At 38.5% G+C, this 16,065-nt stretch overlaps 1 protein-coding gene across 1 annotated transcript in view; it reads left to right on the top strand.

Moving 5' to 3' along the window:
- The window catches only part of LOC124722873 (DCN1-like protein 4), a 146,558-nt gene that overhangs the window by 114,490 nt on the left and 16,003 nt on the right, over window positions 1–16,065 (top strand). Inside the window, exon 5 of the mRNA XM_047248009.1 lies at window positions 9,971–10,079. Within this exon, the coding sequence (XP_047103965.1) occupies window positions 9,971–10,079 (109 nt within the window). The remainder of the gene's footprint in view (window positions 1–9,970; window positions 10,080–16,065) is intronic.

The following is a 16,065-nucleotide window of genomic DNA, read 5'->3' as shown; positions in this document are numbered from 1 at the left end:
CAATCAATGGACCTCCCTGTATAAGGAAATATGCTCCACATGTTGGTCCCCTTAATGTTTGTTTTACCTTTAAATTACTTATTGTGTACATTTGTGCTAAATAAACCCGTTCTTGGTTAAAACTCATTTTAAACATATTTATAATATATGGGTGAAAACACTCTTCCTTCATAATTAATGTAACATGCACAAAGTAACAAATGAAGAGGTGCTTAGAAGAGTACAGGAAACCAGATCTCTGTGGAGGCATGCCCAAACAAGAAGAGACAAACTTGTAGGGCACATCCTATGACACAACAATATTGGAACAATAGCAGGAGGACCTATTGAGGGAAGGAATCAGTGGGGGCGACCAAGGATATCATACATACAGCAGATCGTGAATGACATTGGATGTAACACATACGTGGAAATGAAGAGGAAGGGGAAAAAAAGAGGAGTGGCACTCCTGTTACTGTTTGCAGAAACTAAATATCATATCTGTGCTGTGCCTGTGGATGCAATTGGGAGGTGGTGTTACACTAGTCATGGCCTGCATCTGAACAGAAGGGGATGGATAGATTAGTTGATCTTCTTGCAGAAAATGTAAGGGGGGCCACGTGTGCACAAGACAAAATACCTGTGATTACTGGAGTCAGAAGGACACACATTTTAGGTTAGAGTCAGGTTACAGACAGAGAGTATTGAAAGAGATTAAAACAGAACAGTGCCATGATGTCTGTAGCAGTATCCAAAGACATAAAAATTGTGTGTTCCATCAGAACATTAGAGGACTAAAAAATAAGATAGATGAGCTTCTTGTACACCAATAAAATGGGGTAAATTCTGAAGGTATAGGTGTTTTGTGCCTCTCTGAACACCATGTAACCGCAGGGATGGAGAAGTTAAATTTAAGGGAGTACAGATTAGCATCTTATTCATGTAGAGTTAACATGGAAAAAGGAGGAGTTGCTACTTATATAAAACTGGACACAAAGTCAATTATATTGAAACAAATAGTTTTTGTGTGAAACAAATAGTTTGTGTAGATCAGATCCTTGAAGCATGTGCTTGTGAGTTGCTACTGCAATATACTTCTATAGTAATTGTAACAATCTACAGGTCCCCTCAAGGTAACTTTCAGCTATTAATGAAAAATCTTGAGGCATTATTGAGCTACCTGTCAGACAAAAGGAAGCAGTTAGTGGTTTGTGGTGATTTTAATGTAGATTTATTAAAAGATACGGATAGGAAAAATGAGCTAGAATCTTTGTTTGGTTGTTTCAATCTAGTATCTGTTGTAAATTTTCAACTCATGTGCAGCAGGATAGTAGGTCACTCATCGATAAAATTTTAATAGACAGTGCTCAGGCAGAAACAATTAATGTGTACCCAATTGTTAATGGGCTATCTGATCATGATGCACAGTTAATGGAAATAACACATATAGCACATTACAGGATTCAGGCAGGTTCACACAAGGCACGGAGGCTTATTAATGCGAACAGGATACAGAGCTTTAAGTGCAGCTTAGAAGAGGTAGAATGGGATGAAGTATACACAGAAAATGATGCTGATGATAAATTCAGTTTATTCCACCATAAATTTGTCTCTATATTTGAGAGTTGCTTTCCTGAAATTTTATCCAAAAAAGTGATTATAAAGTAAAGTAAGCCATGGATTACTAAGGGACTTAAGATATCATGTAAGAGGAAGAGGGAAACATAAGGACAGGTCAGAATAAGTCAGGATCCGATGTTACTTGCTTACTATAACAGATACTGTAACATTTTAAGGAAAGTCATTAAGAAGTTCAGAAGCTTGTGTGTTCTGACAGAATTTAATAATGATGGTAATAAGATTAAAACTACATGGAAATTGTCAAATGGGAGATGGGGCAGTCTGACAGTGCACAGCATACCATAGCAATAAAGCGAAATGATGATGTTGTGAGTGATAATTCACAAGTTGCAAGTATCTTTAACAATCACTTTCTGAATTTAGCAGCAAAAATAGGGTTAAAGGGTTCAATTGAAGAAGCAAAACAAAAAAAAGTTAAAAATGTCATTCCCCAGGACTTAGGCCTTTAGAAATAGCACCAACATTCCCCACTGTAATTAAGGGAATTATAAATATACTGAAAAACAAGGTCTCTTTTGGTGTTGGAGTCTCTAACAGAATTTTTAAGTGTTGTTCTAATTTAGTAAGTGGAATCCTATGCGATATATGTAATGCTTCGCTGCCACAGGGAATTTTTCCAGACAGATTGAAATACACAATTGTCAAACCTCTTCATAAGAAAGGAGACAAGAGTGACTTAAATAATTATGGACCAATCTCATTGCTGACTTCATTTTCCAAAATATTCGAAAAAGTTGTGTATTCAAGAGTAGTCTCACATTTAAGTGAAAATAATTTACTCAGCATGTCACAGTTCGGATTGCGGGAGGGTTACTTGACTGAGAATGCTATCTACACATTTACCCATCAAATAGTACAAGCCCTAAATAACAAATTATCACCAGTTGGTATTTTTTGTGAGATCTCTCCAAGGCATTTGACTGTGTGGATCATGTCACACTCTTAGAAAAACTCAGGTTTTATGGAAATGAAGGCTATACACACAGCTGGTTTGAATCATACTTAATGAACAGAAAGGAAATCCATATATTCACTAATGAAATTCGTTACAAATAATCCATCTCAATTTGCGAAGAACAGTGATGTTCATATGTACAACACTAGAGGGAAAAATGACCTTTTGTATCCGTTATTGAAGCTGTTAGTTGCTCAAAAAGGAGTACATTATTCAGCAACAAAAATCTTTGATCATTTGCTCAACAACATAGTGTCTGGCAGATAGCAGATCAAGTTTTAAGTCTAGCTTAAAATCATTTCTTTTGGACAACTCCTTCTATTCCATGGACAAGTTTCTGTTTCAGAACAGGTAAAAAAAAAGTACCTCTAAATTTAGTTGCATGTGTAGAAGTCAAACTGACTTGTTCCACATCATATTGATAAAATAATCGGGAAGATGATCTACGGAACATGACCTAACTAAAACTGAAACTAAAAACTGCAACGGTTTGCGTGCCAACACTTGTTGATGGCCCAGCATTGAAATCTGCAGCAATTTGCAGAATGGTGGCTCTTCTGTCACGTTGAACAATTCTCTTCACTCGTTGCTGGTCCAATTCTTGCAAGATCTTTTTCCGGCCTCAGCAATTTTGGAGGTTTGATGTTTCACGAGATTCCTGAATTCACGGTACACTCGTGAAATGGTTGTATGGGAAAATCCGCACTTCATCACTACCTCAGAGATGCTGTGTCCCATCGCTCATGCACTGACTATAACACCATTTTCAGACTCACTCAGATCTTGATAACCTGCCATTGTAGCAGCTGTAACTAACAAAACAACTGCGCCAGACACTTGTTGACTTATTTGAATATTCATGCCTATACCAGTTTCTTTGGCATTTCAGTGAATTCACAAATTAAAATTTTTGGATGTACCCATTTTGAAAATCAGTGAGGTGAGACACATGTCCCATGTACCTAACTCGATTAATGTTTTTACTGGAACCTAGGCTTTTCGAAGTTAATTTTTTTTATTTGTAGAGTGGCTTTATCAGGACTGTAAATATGAATAAATTGTAACAAGCCATTATCAAACCCCAAGTATTATTCTCATGACAGTGGAGAAAAAAAAAATGAAATATCACATACAGATTTGCAACATAAAGTTTGAAGATTACTTTGGTATATGCTCATACAAAAACAGGCTGTTTGAAAATGATCTTCACTACATCGATCACTTATATTTCAGAAATGGAGGTTAGATATTAATGTTCACACACATCTGAAGTTTTATTACCTATGTGTTTGCCATCTGTAACATGCAGGCTATGATACTCAGATTCCTTCTTTGTCCAGCCTAGCATGTTAATGAGGATTAACATGTTCAACTGGTGCTCTGGTGCGAGCTTGCTGTTCCTGCAGGCCCACACCATGGCCTGGTAAGCAATATTCTTCACAATCATCAAAGAAAAAAATCTAATGGTGGTGGTTCTGGATGCCTTGGAGGTCAGGAAATTGGTCTTCCTCTGCCAATCCAGCAACCTGGAAAAGTGTGGTCCAAAGCCTTGCTAATGATAAGTGCCCAATGAGGAGGGCACCATCCTGCTGCTGCGTTACATCGTGTTGCAATTCTGTATAAATATAAACTGTTCCAACATGTCCAGGAAACAGTTGAGGTTATTGATGGCTCCGTGAAGAAAAGTGGTCCCTCTACACGATCATGAAGCAGAAAACATTCACATAGTCATGAAGCAGACCATACTATATACTTATCCTTGGACTGCTGTGCACAGTTTCCATGCTAAAGTGGATATTCTCAGAGCCCCAGATCCCCAAATGGTGACGTTTTAGCCTCCTGGACATGTGAAAGCTAGCTACATCCGTGAACATCAACTTTTTCAGATAGCCTGGGTCATCACTGATGCAACTCGGAATCTCTGTTGCAAATGCTTTGTGCTTAGGCCTGTCATCAAGTTGAAGTGCATGCAGCAAACATATGTTGTAGGTATGAAGCTTCAGTCTCCTATGTAGCATCCTTTGCATTGTGGTTGGTGGTAGCTACCACTGTCTGATGGCCAGACATGATGGCGGTGTGCCTCTATACCATGTCTGGAAGTTCCATGCTGTCTGGGTGTCAGATTTGGTCTGTTTAAACCATTCCACACACTTTTCATCTACTGGGGTGGCAATTTTCATCAGTAACTAAACTGCAAAAAAGAAATCTAACTTTAGCTGTGTGTGAACTTTGTAATAAACTGCATGTTTCTACCTATCCATATTAATGAAATATCTGTGATCCAAGCTGTAAAGATAAACATGGAACACCCTTTATATTCCACTAACTACAAATGGTGTCCACTCAACAGAACAAAACTGTTCGCGTGGAAAATGGCTAAATCCCACATCAAACATTCTCGACGTGTCACAGTTTGTGGCAACGCTTGTGCCCCATTAATGCCTGTAGTACTATACACAGTATTGCAAATAATTATCAATAAATCATTATACATGGAAGTATAGGCAATCGCAATCATGAAATACATAACGATTTGCCAGCAACATTGGAAATGGTCCGAAGGACATGTTAGCATTGCTGTGTAAGTAGCTCATGGTCAAAGTGCCTTGTCATGACTTGTTGAACCAGAGTTTGGTTCCACCATCTGGACAATAATTTTTTTTTTCTTTAAGTTTACTCCATGTTAGGTGCCAATGGAATTTCTTTGGTAGTGTCTCTTGTCTTAATGTGCCCAACACTGGTGCATATTATTTGTAGTCTTGAAAACATGTATTGTAGTATGACGTAGAAAACCTGTAAATAAAGAACACCCAAAATTTTAAACAAAATTCATCCAAGTTATTTTAAGGTCATTCTTTTTGTAGGAGTAAGAGAATAGTATTATGTTGAGCAGTAAGAGATCCTAGATCGGTCAGACATTTACCAAAATTTTATCTTTTACGAAGCTAATATTTTAAATGTATGAGGGAGGAACTAATAGAATAATTATTCAGTTCATTGGCATGAATGAAATGGGTAATGATACACACATTTTATGAAATTACACATTCAAATGTATGTGCCAATCTCAGTGGCAGTCCTTTTGGCCTTCTTTTCGGGAATACTAAAGATTCACTATCATTTTCAATTTCAAAAACAATCAGATTCACATTAAATTGCCAAAGAGAAAGTTTCGTCTGCATGCATAAAACTATTCACAGAAGTAACGCATACAATGGGCAAGCAGACGAAGGAGAAGAAAATCATTAAGATGAAATTGAGCAAGAGAGAATTAATTTAACGATTAGCTCATAAACTTTGGTCTAGAGGTAAATTTACAAACATTTCAAAACAATAAGTTCAACTACTGAATATAATGGGTCCAAATAAGACATTTAAATTCTGTCAGACAATATTTATTAAATTCTGGTTGGATGTATGTAATGATCTGAAAGAGAAAAGCAGGTTCAAAATTGCATGACCTACCACCTTCCAACTGACAGGAAAAGTGTAGACTATGGTTTTCCAAAGTAAAATATGGTTGGTTTCCTTGTAATTTGCAAGGAAAATAGAACTCGATACTGTTGATGGTCTGCATGTATGGTACTACAGAGGCCAGATGACAAAATGTACTTCTCTTTGCTTTATGGCTGTTAGAATTTAATTTCAGAACATGGCTGTTGATATTCAGATTTGGTAGTTTTTACTCTGCCTAAAAGATTATTACTGAAAAAATGATTTTGAATATAAAGGAAAGTTATCTATTAATGGAGAATTCACTAATGTGAGAAAGCTAGATTCTGATTGCAGAAAGTGCTCAGCTCTGTTGGGAGGTATAAGAACTCAGTTCTCACAGTAAAAGAAATGTATTCAGTTGCGAATATAAACAACCATCAGCTGTATAATGGATTTCCCGCGTATCCCAAGTTGTCATCTTACCTTTAGACTACCAGAGCACAACTCGTGGCCACACCCAAAGTTCATACATTGTCAACCTTGTTTCTACAACCACTATACTCATACATCGATTATGTATATTCCATACAGGGGAAACACCTTTACTTGAAATTCGCTTGCCTGGTGTTGGCAGATAAATATGATGTTGCAGTCCCTGTGTTCTGAATTACAATGCAATGTTCTTTCAGATGTGCATGCATGTCCAAAGGAATATTTCATCATAATTTGGAATAACACAGTTACTGCAGCATTATATAGTTCTCACAGTGCCAGAGATGCATAGCAATGACAATAAGACCCCATTTTAAAAGTGCTGAATTTGAAGTTTTTTTGTGTGTGTCTCCTCGTAGGGCATTAATGTCTGAAGTTGAGCAGCTGTTGCAACAGTATTCATATGATTATACTAGTTGTGCCTTGTGATGTTATCACGTGGTTTAACAATTATTTATAAACAAATGCCTGGGTAAGTATTTATTCCAACCTTCCATTATTCCATCTCCTCCCCCCACCCCTCCCAATCTGTCTGTTTCCTCTACTTTCCCCCCACACTCTTAACTCCCCCTCCCCCAATCTCTGTTCATCTCCTCCTTTCCCTTCTCTGTCCTCCTCCTCTCGCCTTCTCTCTCCTATGAGCCTTTTACCAGTGCTTTGCCTGCTTAAAATATATTTCACACACATTTCATCTGTATCTCTAGTGAATTTCATTCTTCAGTTTAATTTTCATGCAGCTCAATGTTTATGATGTCTTATCTTGTGAAATTTGTGTCGTACAATGATATAATTATGCAGGTACATCAAGTGATATATGTGGATACTGCCTGCAAACTGTTGCGATTAGAGTTAGTAGCAAAGAAGTAATAAATTAAAACAGCAAGCACAATGCAGTAGTTTTTCCTGCATCTTGGTGTTTATGATGCCATCTCTCCTGAACTGTGTGTCATACAGTGGTATAATTTGCTTGTAATTCAGTGTTACATGTGCATATTGGTAAAGAAGCTATAAATTAAAATCTCATGCCTGATGCAGCAGCTTTACTGCACAATCAGCAAAAATATAGTAAGATATAAATGTTTTTCCTTTCCATCATTTTGTGGTGTTTGCACTGAGAGAAACTTTTGTGGGGTTGGATATTTGATCAGTTCAGTGTCAGCGTGTACAAAAATCAATTGCCATATGATTAGGCTTGTGTGAACCGGTGAGTAGTCCTGCTGCAACTTTTTCACTTCATTGGGATAGCCCCGAGAACACTGTGTAGTAGGAGAGTCCAGGACACACTCTCCCGTGGCCTGTGGATGCTGAGACATCCTGGCAGTAAATAACTGTTTGTCGTATACTCGTCAGTGGCACAGTGTTTTACCATGTTTGTCACACTGCATCTGTATTAGTGTTATGCTTGCAGCATATCAACAAACAACACAATCTAAAAAAAATATGGCATCGAGGGGACATGAACTACAATTACTTGTGTAAATAAAGTTCCTCAAATATTGCTATGTGGCTACCATGTAACTGTACAGGGTTGCTCTTATTTGGATGTTCAGTATAGAAACATCATGGCATTTCGAATAAATTCAAGTTAGTATTACAGAATATATATAAAACAATATGCTGTAAATATATGCAGTTATGGACAATCAAAAAGGCCTATAAGTAATATTGTTCCAAAGAGACTGAAACAAATATAGCACTAAAAGTGTGTTACATGTGGTGCTGCCACTGTTGCCAGTGCTTGTTTCATTCCCACTGGTGCGAATTGTACCTAACTGAAGGTACCTTAGCTTATCCAGATATGTGAATAACTTTGTTTCGTTGACTGTACATACCAGCAGATTTTGTAAGGAATATAGTAATGTTTCAAAACAATGATTATAACATATAAGGAAAAACAATTAGTAACTTCAGCTTTTTCTCAAAGTTCCAAAAGCATCTCGTCAGATGGCAGTGCCAGACAAATATGGGAGACAGATGTTACAACACTCACAACTGCATATTACTGTACTGGGATGTGTTTCGCATAAAACACAAAAGGGCATCTCAAATGATGTTTTATGACATAATTTGACTTCTCGTAGGTGTGGAAGAATGGACAGTCACTGATGTAATGCACCAATTCACCTTTAGGTTTCCGGGCTGAGTCAGTAAAAACAGCACCCTTCTAGGGGGACTCCGTTGTCTGTCTGTCTATTACAACCTGTATTTCTCAGGAAAGGATAGAAGTTGAAATTTGTCACACATTAAGATCTGTAGTCCCTCGACGGTGTGAAAAATTTAAGCTTATAAGTCAATGCAGTCAAAAGATTTAGCCATATATGTCACATATTTTGATACTTGCAAACTCGGTCAAAACCAATAAATGATCTCTAACAGATTTTTAATAATTTTATGAGTAAAGGTATGAGAGTTATCTTTACTCCTCAAATTATTAAAAATGTGGTAGACATCAATAAAATTCCTTATAGACAGATAAGGAGATAACATATACACACGTCATATGTGGAAATGTCTCTAGCCCCTACAAAACCAGCACCACCCAAAGCAACTGTATGGAATGTAAATAATTTGACAATACAAAAGTGTTGATTGACAATACAAAGTGTTGATTGACAATACAAAGTGTTGATTGACAATACAAAGTGTTGATTGACAATACAAAGTGTTGATTGACAATACAAAGTGTTGATTGACAATACAAAGTGTTGATTGACAATACAAAGTGTTGATTGACAATACAAAGTGTTGATTGACAATACAAAGTGTTGATTGACAATACAAAGTGTTGACTGACAATACAAAGTGTTGACTGACAATACAAAGTGTTGACTGACAATACAAAGTGTTGACTGACAATACAAAGTGTTGACTGACAATACAAAGTGTTGACTGACACCAAAAGTGTTGAACTGTAAACTGGGCTATCAACTTCATGATAAAATTTGCAAACCGATTATGTAACTTGACACAAAGGGCTACGTGGGAAATGATTATTTAGTGCCATAGCAGCAGTTTTTGTGCAGTAAAACAAAGCACACAGTGACAAACTTGTCAGTGGTTGCATATATATAATTTAAATTATTAAAGTTAATACAGCTACCGAGGATATCATAGTCACACATACCAACAATTACTTCAGTTAAAACTTTTTTTTGTGGATCAATATTAAAACCTGAGATTGTATGTCTCCTTTTTGTACATTTCTGCAGCATAGTGGAGACTCCCTTCCCCCCCCCCCCCCCCCTTAAACTGTCCTTTTTATCTATCTTTACTTATAGTTGTAAAATTATTTCTTTGTAATAATGCAGTTTCAATGTGGATTTAAATTCTCTGTAGTAGAGAGCTTGCCTGCTTGAAGTGGAGTTTTTCTTTCAGTTTAGAATTACAATACTACAGATATCCATAATACAGAATTTGCAGATTTCTTAGCTACAATTAATCACGCTGATGATCTAATTTTATTTTCAGGTGTGATACAATTCCAAAAATTCAGGCAAAGCTTGACTACCTAAAATCTCTTCTGAATGACTACAATACATTTAAAAGCATCTATAGATATGCATATGATTTTGCTCGGGTGAGTATTTTGTATAATTGCATTTTTAATTCACAGAAATTGTCATCTATTACTGTAGTTCAGGAGCGCAGTATCTTCTAAACTTACTGTGTATGTGCGCAAATGGATGGTGAAGTCTATGCCACATGAACTAAATGCAAACTAGCTGCACAAATGGCGCACTTACATTTTCTGTATATCTGTAAGCGGTTTGCAAGACTACAGTCAAAGAACCTCTTCTGGTTGGAGTACACTTAAATAAGTCCAAGTTGATTCACTAAATTACTGTCCAAAAGTTAAGTGTAATCAGTAAAGCAGAAATAGAAAAGATGAGCAGATACTGTGAGAGTAAAAAGTAGCCTACAAATGAGAACTGTGTGGTCTTTCTAGGAAACGCGAACTCACTGCTCAGTAAAGGCGTGTAATTTAAAGATGATGAAAAGAAACGCATTAGACATACAATGTTGTTTCACTTTATTAACCAAGAGCTTCTCAGCAGAGTTCAGTATGAGACACCACAAGATCTCAATTTGGATCAAGTCTTGCCACACTAAAGCAGGTTGAATAGACAACATTCTCAGCATTTAATGTCCTGCAATGTGCTACCTTGAGACTGGAGAGAGTTTTAGGGCATTTGAAATATTGGTTATAGGCTATTATGAGGTCAACTAAGGGCAAACAACTCATCCAGTTGTGCATTCTTGACAGCATGAAAAAATTCCATTACATCTGCAGAGCTTACTGCTGTCTCTGGAATTGCAGTTCTCCAACAAACTAGGTATTAGAGACACAAAGAAGTTAATCTTCATGCCAAACATTTGGTAGTCTCTCTACTGCTTGCAGTTCATTTATCACTAAGTCAGCAGCACTGAAATTGGACCAGTACTGTGTGTAGGAATATTATGTTGTAATTTTCAGGTTATGTATGCCTATATTCAACTGAATGAATAAATTTTGTTATGCCCTATGTGTTAGGCCTTTATTTTTGGAATGGCATTGCAAGTGGCAAGGTTAATTAGATCTGTTCTTAACAAATAAAGTCCACTCCATTTGGCAGAACAATTTTTGTTACACGTCTGTATATCTACATCTACATCTTTACCCTGTAAACCACTGTGAACTACATGGCAGATGGTATGATCTATTGTACCAGTTATTAGGGTTTCTTTCCATTGCATTCACATCTGGAGTGCAGGAAGAATGATTTTTTTTTTAAAGCCCCCTCTGTATCTGTTCAGTATCTCCTGTTAGTCCTGTTTGGTATGGGTCCCACACACGTGACCAATATTCTAGAATGAGTCACATGAATGATTTATAAGCCATCTCCTTGGTAGACTGTGTGCACTTTTCCAGTATTCTATCAATTAACTGGAGTCTACCACCTGCTTTACCCACAACTGATCCTATGTGAAAGTTCCATTTCATATCCCTACAAATTGTTACACTCAGGTACTGTATTTACTCGATTATGAGATGAATTTTTTCCCCCAGATTCATCATTTGAAAACTATGGGATCATCTTGTATTCACATATTAAACTATTGCTGCTGAGGGCAATGTTTAAACATTTTAGAATGTTTACATCATATAGGTGTCATCCTAAATTTACTGAAAAAGCTTGGACTATTGAGGTCACGTGCAGATATATTTTGATGCATTCAGCAGGATAGGTAGTACAAACTGTGCTTGTACTCAAACAGGTTTGAAATTTCTTGATATGCCAAAGCGCTTGATACTATATCAACCTTGCTCGAACAGTCACTTGAAATTTGACTTGAATGACATTAATGCAAGAGATCTGCGAGAAACCATGAAGTAGTCATCACAACAATCTATTGCTCTGCTTAAAATTTGACAATTTTGTGAAACAAAGTAGGGCAGAATTTAATGTTATTATCTTACAGACTTTTGTTGTATTTGAACAGCTTTGCAATAAAAATTCTCGTGCATGTATGGCTACAGTGTACAAGCATTAATGGTGCTTGTTACATATCGCTAACATTGAAAAGCAAACATATTGCCCTTCAAAAACTATTATTTGATTCTGAATGCAAGTGATTATTTTATTTGATTATGAGATATTGTAATGATTTATGAAGTGGGTTGCAAATGAGAAACTCAGTTGCTTTTCACATATTAGAATGCTAGGTAAAAACATTATCACATTTTAATCAGCTTTAGAACAAGGTAGTGACATTCAGGTAAGACAAGAAAGAAAATTGATTGTGAATGAAATGTCTAAAAAACAAAATAAGTCATATTAAAATACGTGTAATTGTTATCGCAAGAATAATTGTACAGATAGTACCAACAGATGCCACTAGATCACAGAACAAGCGAAAGTATGAGAATTTTACAGAATCATGATTGCGATCTTGTATTTTTGTGTAAGTTGGTGGTGTTACCTATGACCTACACCCTAGAAGATACTGCAGTCCATGTTTCACAGTTGCTCAGAACAGTATTATGGAAAAGTTGGAGTGGGAACAGTGGTACCAGCTTGGCTGAGAACTAGGATGGGAGCAGGGAGGGCATTAGTGAACAGGCAGCAAATTCCACTGTGCTGCCAACCATGGGAACCTATACCGCTGCAGTTTGCGTGAAGCCATTTTAACTGACATTATAATTTAACAAATAAATAACAATGGTGTACATTTCTACAGGAGACAGTGAAAGTCTAGATAGGAACCAGTGGCACACTTGTGTGTTTCCTGCAACAATGTTGTCATCACTTATTGTGTGGTGTAACAGGAACAAAAAGGGGAGATGGATGTCAGCTGCTAGTTCTGCACATCCAATGAGAGAGTGGTGGGCAGATGATATATTTGGGAGCAAGAAACAGTGTAACAGTCTCATGTCAGTATAGAAGCGAAAACAGATATGTATTCGGCAGAAAGCAGCTGCCTTCTCACATTCCACCTTGACCACTACCTCAGATAATGCACATATTCAGGAGAAATAGTGTACTTTTTGACAGTGAAGATATAAATTTCGTTACTGTGGGTGGTGATTAAAAATACCGCTACCACAGACGACAGGCTTAGTAAGCAAAGTAGGTAGTGAAGATAAAAATTAATGTAAACCATTTCTTTTCTTTTATTTCTTCTTGTATTATCAAATTTGGACAATCAATAAATAGACTAAGTTATAAAATACACTCCTGGAAATTGAAATAAGAACACCGTGAATTCATTGTCCCAGGAAGGAGAAACTTTATTGACACATTCCTGGGGTCAGATACATCACATGATCACACTGACAGAACCACAGGCACATAGACACAGGCAACAGAGCATGCACAATGTCGGCACTAGTACACATTCCTGGGGTCAGATACATCACATGATCACACTGACAGAACCAAAGGCACATAGACACAGGCAACAGAGCATGCGCAATGTCGGCACTAGTACAGTGTATATCCACCTTTCGCAGCAATGCAGGCTGCTATTCTCCCATGGAGACGATCGTAGAGATGCTGGATGTAGTCCTGTGGAACGGCTTGCCATGCCATTTCCACCTGGCGCCTCAGTTGGACCAGCGTTCGTGCTGGACGTGCAGATCGCGTGGGACGACGCTTCATCCAGTCCCAAACATGCTCAATGGGGGACAGATCCGGAGATCTTGCTGGCCAGGGTAGTTGACTTACACCTTCTAGAGCACGTTGGGTGGCACGGGATACATGCGGACGTGCATTGTCCTGTTGGAACAGCAAGTTCCCTTGCCGGTCTAGGAATGGTAGAACGATGGGTTCGATGACGGTTTGGATGTACCGTGCACTATTCAGTGTCCCCTCGACGATCACCAGTGGTGTACAGCCAGTGTAGGAGATCGCTCCCCACACCATGATGCCGGGTGTTGGCCCTGTGTGCCTCGGTCGTATGCAGTCCTGATTGTGGCGCTCACCTGCACGGCGCCAAACACGCATACGACCATCATTGGCACAAAGGCAGAAGCGACTCTCATCGCTGAAGACGACACGTCTCCATTCGTCCCTCCATTCACGCCTGTCGCGACACCACTGGAGGCGGGCTGCACGATGTTGGGGCGTGAGCGGAAGACGGCCTAACGGTGTGCGGGACCGTAGCCCAGCTTCATGGAGACGGTTGCGAATGGTCCTCGCCGATACCCCAGGAGCAACAGTGTCCCTAATTTGCTGGGAAGTGGCGGTGCGGTCCCCTACGGCATTGCGTAGGATCCTACGGTTTTGGCGTGCATCCGTACGTCGCTGCGGTCCGGTCCCAGGTCGACGGGCACGTGCACCTTCCGCCGACCACTGGCGACAACATCGATGTACTGTGGAGACCTCACGCCCCACGTGTTGAGCAATTCGGCGGTACGTCCACCCGGCCTCCCGCATGCCCACTATACGCCCTCGCTCAAAGTCCGTCAACTGCACATACGGTTCACGTCCATGCTGTCGCGGCATGCTACCAGTGTTAAAGACTGCGATGGAGCTCTGTATGCCATGGCAAACTGGCTGACACTGACGGCGGCGGTGCACAAATGCTGCGCAGCTAGCGCCATTCGACGGCCAACACCGCGGTTCCTGGTGTGTCCGCTGTGCCGTGCGTGTGATCATTGCTTGTACAGTCCTTTCGCAGTGTCCGGAGCAAGTATGGTGGGTCTGACACACCGGTGTCAATGTGTTCTTTTTTCCATTTCCAGGAGTGTAGATATAATACTAATGTTTTAGGCAGATATTTGATGTCAGTAAAACAGTTTGTACCTTTGCTTAGTCATAATATGTTAAAAATAAATTTGTCTCAAGAAGACTCTTTAAAAAAGAGTCATCTTATATTGAGGGTCATCTTATACTCAGATAAATTCGATATTTGTCAGAGTTTGCTTATTCCAGCTGACACATATTAATACTGTAGTCATACAATACTACGTTTTCTCATTTCATGAAGTGCACAATTTTACATTTCTGAACATTTAAAGCAAGTTGCCAGTCTTTGCATCACTTTGAAATCTTATGGAGATCTGACTGAGAATTTATGCAGGTTCTTTCAGACAATACTTCATTATAGATAACTGCAACTGCAAAAATTCTGAGGTTACTATTAATATTGTCCGCAAGGTCATTAATATACAACATGAACAGCAAGGCTCACAATACACTTCCCTGGGGCACACCCCAAGTTACTTATACATCTAATGATAAGTCTCCATCAAACACAACATGCTACATCCTCCCTAGCAAAAAGTCGTCAACCCAGTCACAAATTTCTCTTGAGATACTTGATATGATCGTACTTTTGACAGTAAACGTAAGTGTGGTACTGAGTGAAATGCTTTTCAGAAATCAAGAAATACTGCATCTTCATGACTGCCTTGATTGACAGCTTTCAGTATGTCATGTGAAAAAAGTACAAGTTTGGTTTCACATCATCGATGTTTTCAGAATCCATGCTGGTTGTCATGGAAGAGGTCATTCTGTTAGAGATATCTCATTATGTTTGAGCTTAGAACATATACTCACATTCTACAAGACATTGATGTCAAGGATATTGTACAGTAGTTGTGCAGATCACTTCCACTACCCTTCTTGTAGACATGTTACACCTGTGCTTTCTTTCAAGTACTGGCCACGGTCTTTTGTTCAAGGGATCTATAACACATTATAGTTATGGGAGGTGCTAATTCAGCTAAAAATTTAGTATAGAATTTGATACAGATTCCATCGGGCCGTGGAGATATGTTCAATTTTACAGTTTTAGCTGTTTTCAACACCACTGACACTAATACTTTTCACTCATCTTTTCAGTGGTACAAAGATTAAATTGGAACAGTTCTCCTGGGTTTTCCTCTATAAAGAAACATTTGAAAATGGAGTTAAGCATTTCAGCTTTTACAAATTAAGGGACATAATTTCAGAGACTTTACTGGTCTAGTATGGATATGATTTTCTCTATACAGACTGAAGCGGCGAGTATAAATTTGTACCAAGGTCAGGAATCAAAGCAGGAGACCTGGGTTCCATTCCCAGCCTACGTACAAATTT

The sequence above is a fragment of the Schistocerca piceifrons genome, chromosome X (assembly GCF_021461385.2).
Source record: "Schistocerca piceifrons isolate TAMUIC-IGC-003096 chromosome X, iqSchPice1.1, whole genome shotgun sequence".
Lineage (NCBI taxonomy): Eukaryota > Metazoa > Arthropoda > Insecta > Orthoptera > Acrididae > Schistocerca > Schistocerca piceifrons.
Note: the sequence above shows the minus strand (reverse complement) of the source record. Positions and strands in the feature narration are given on the sequence as shown.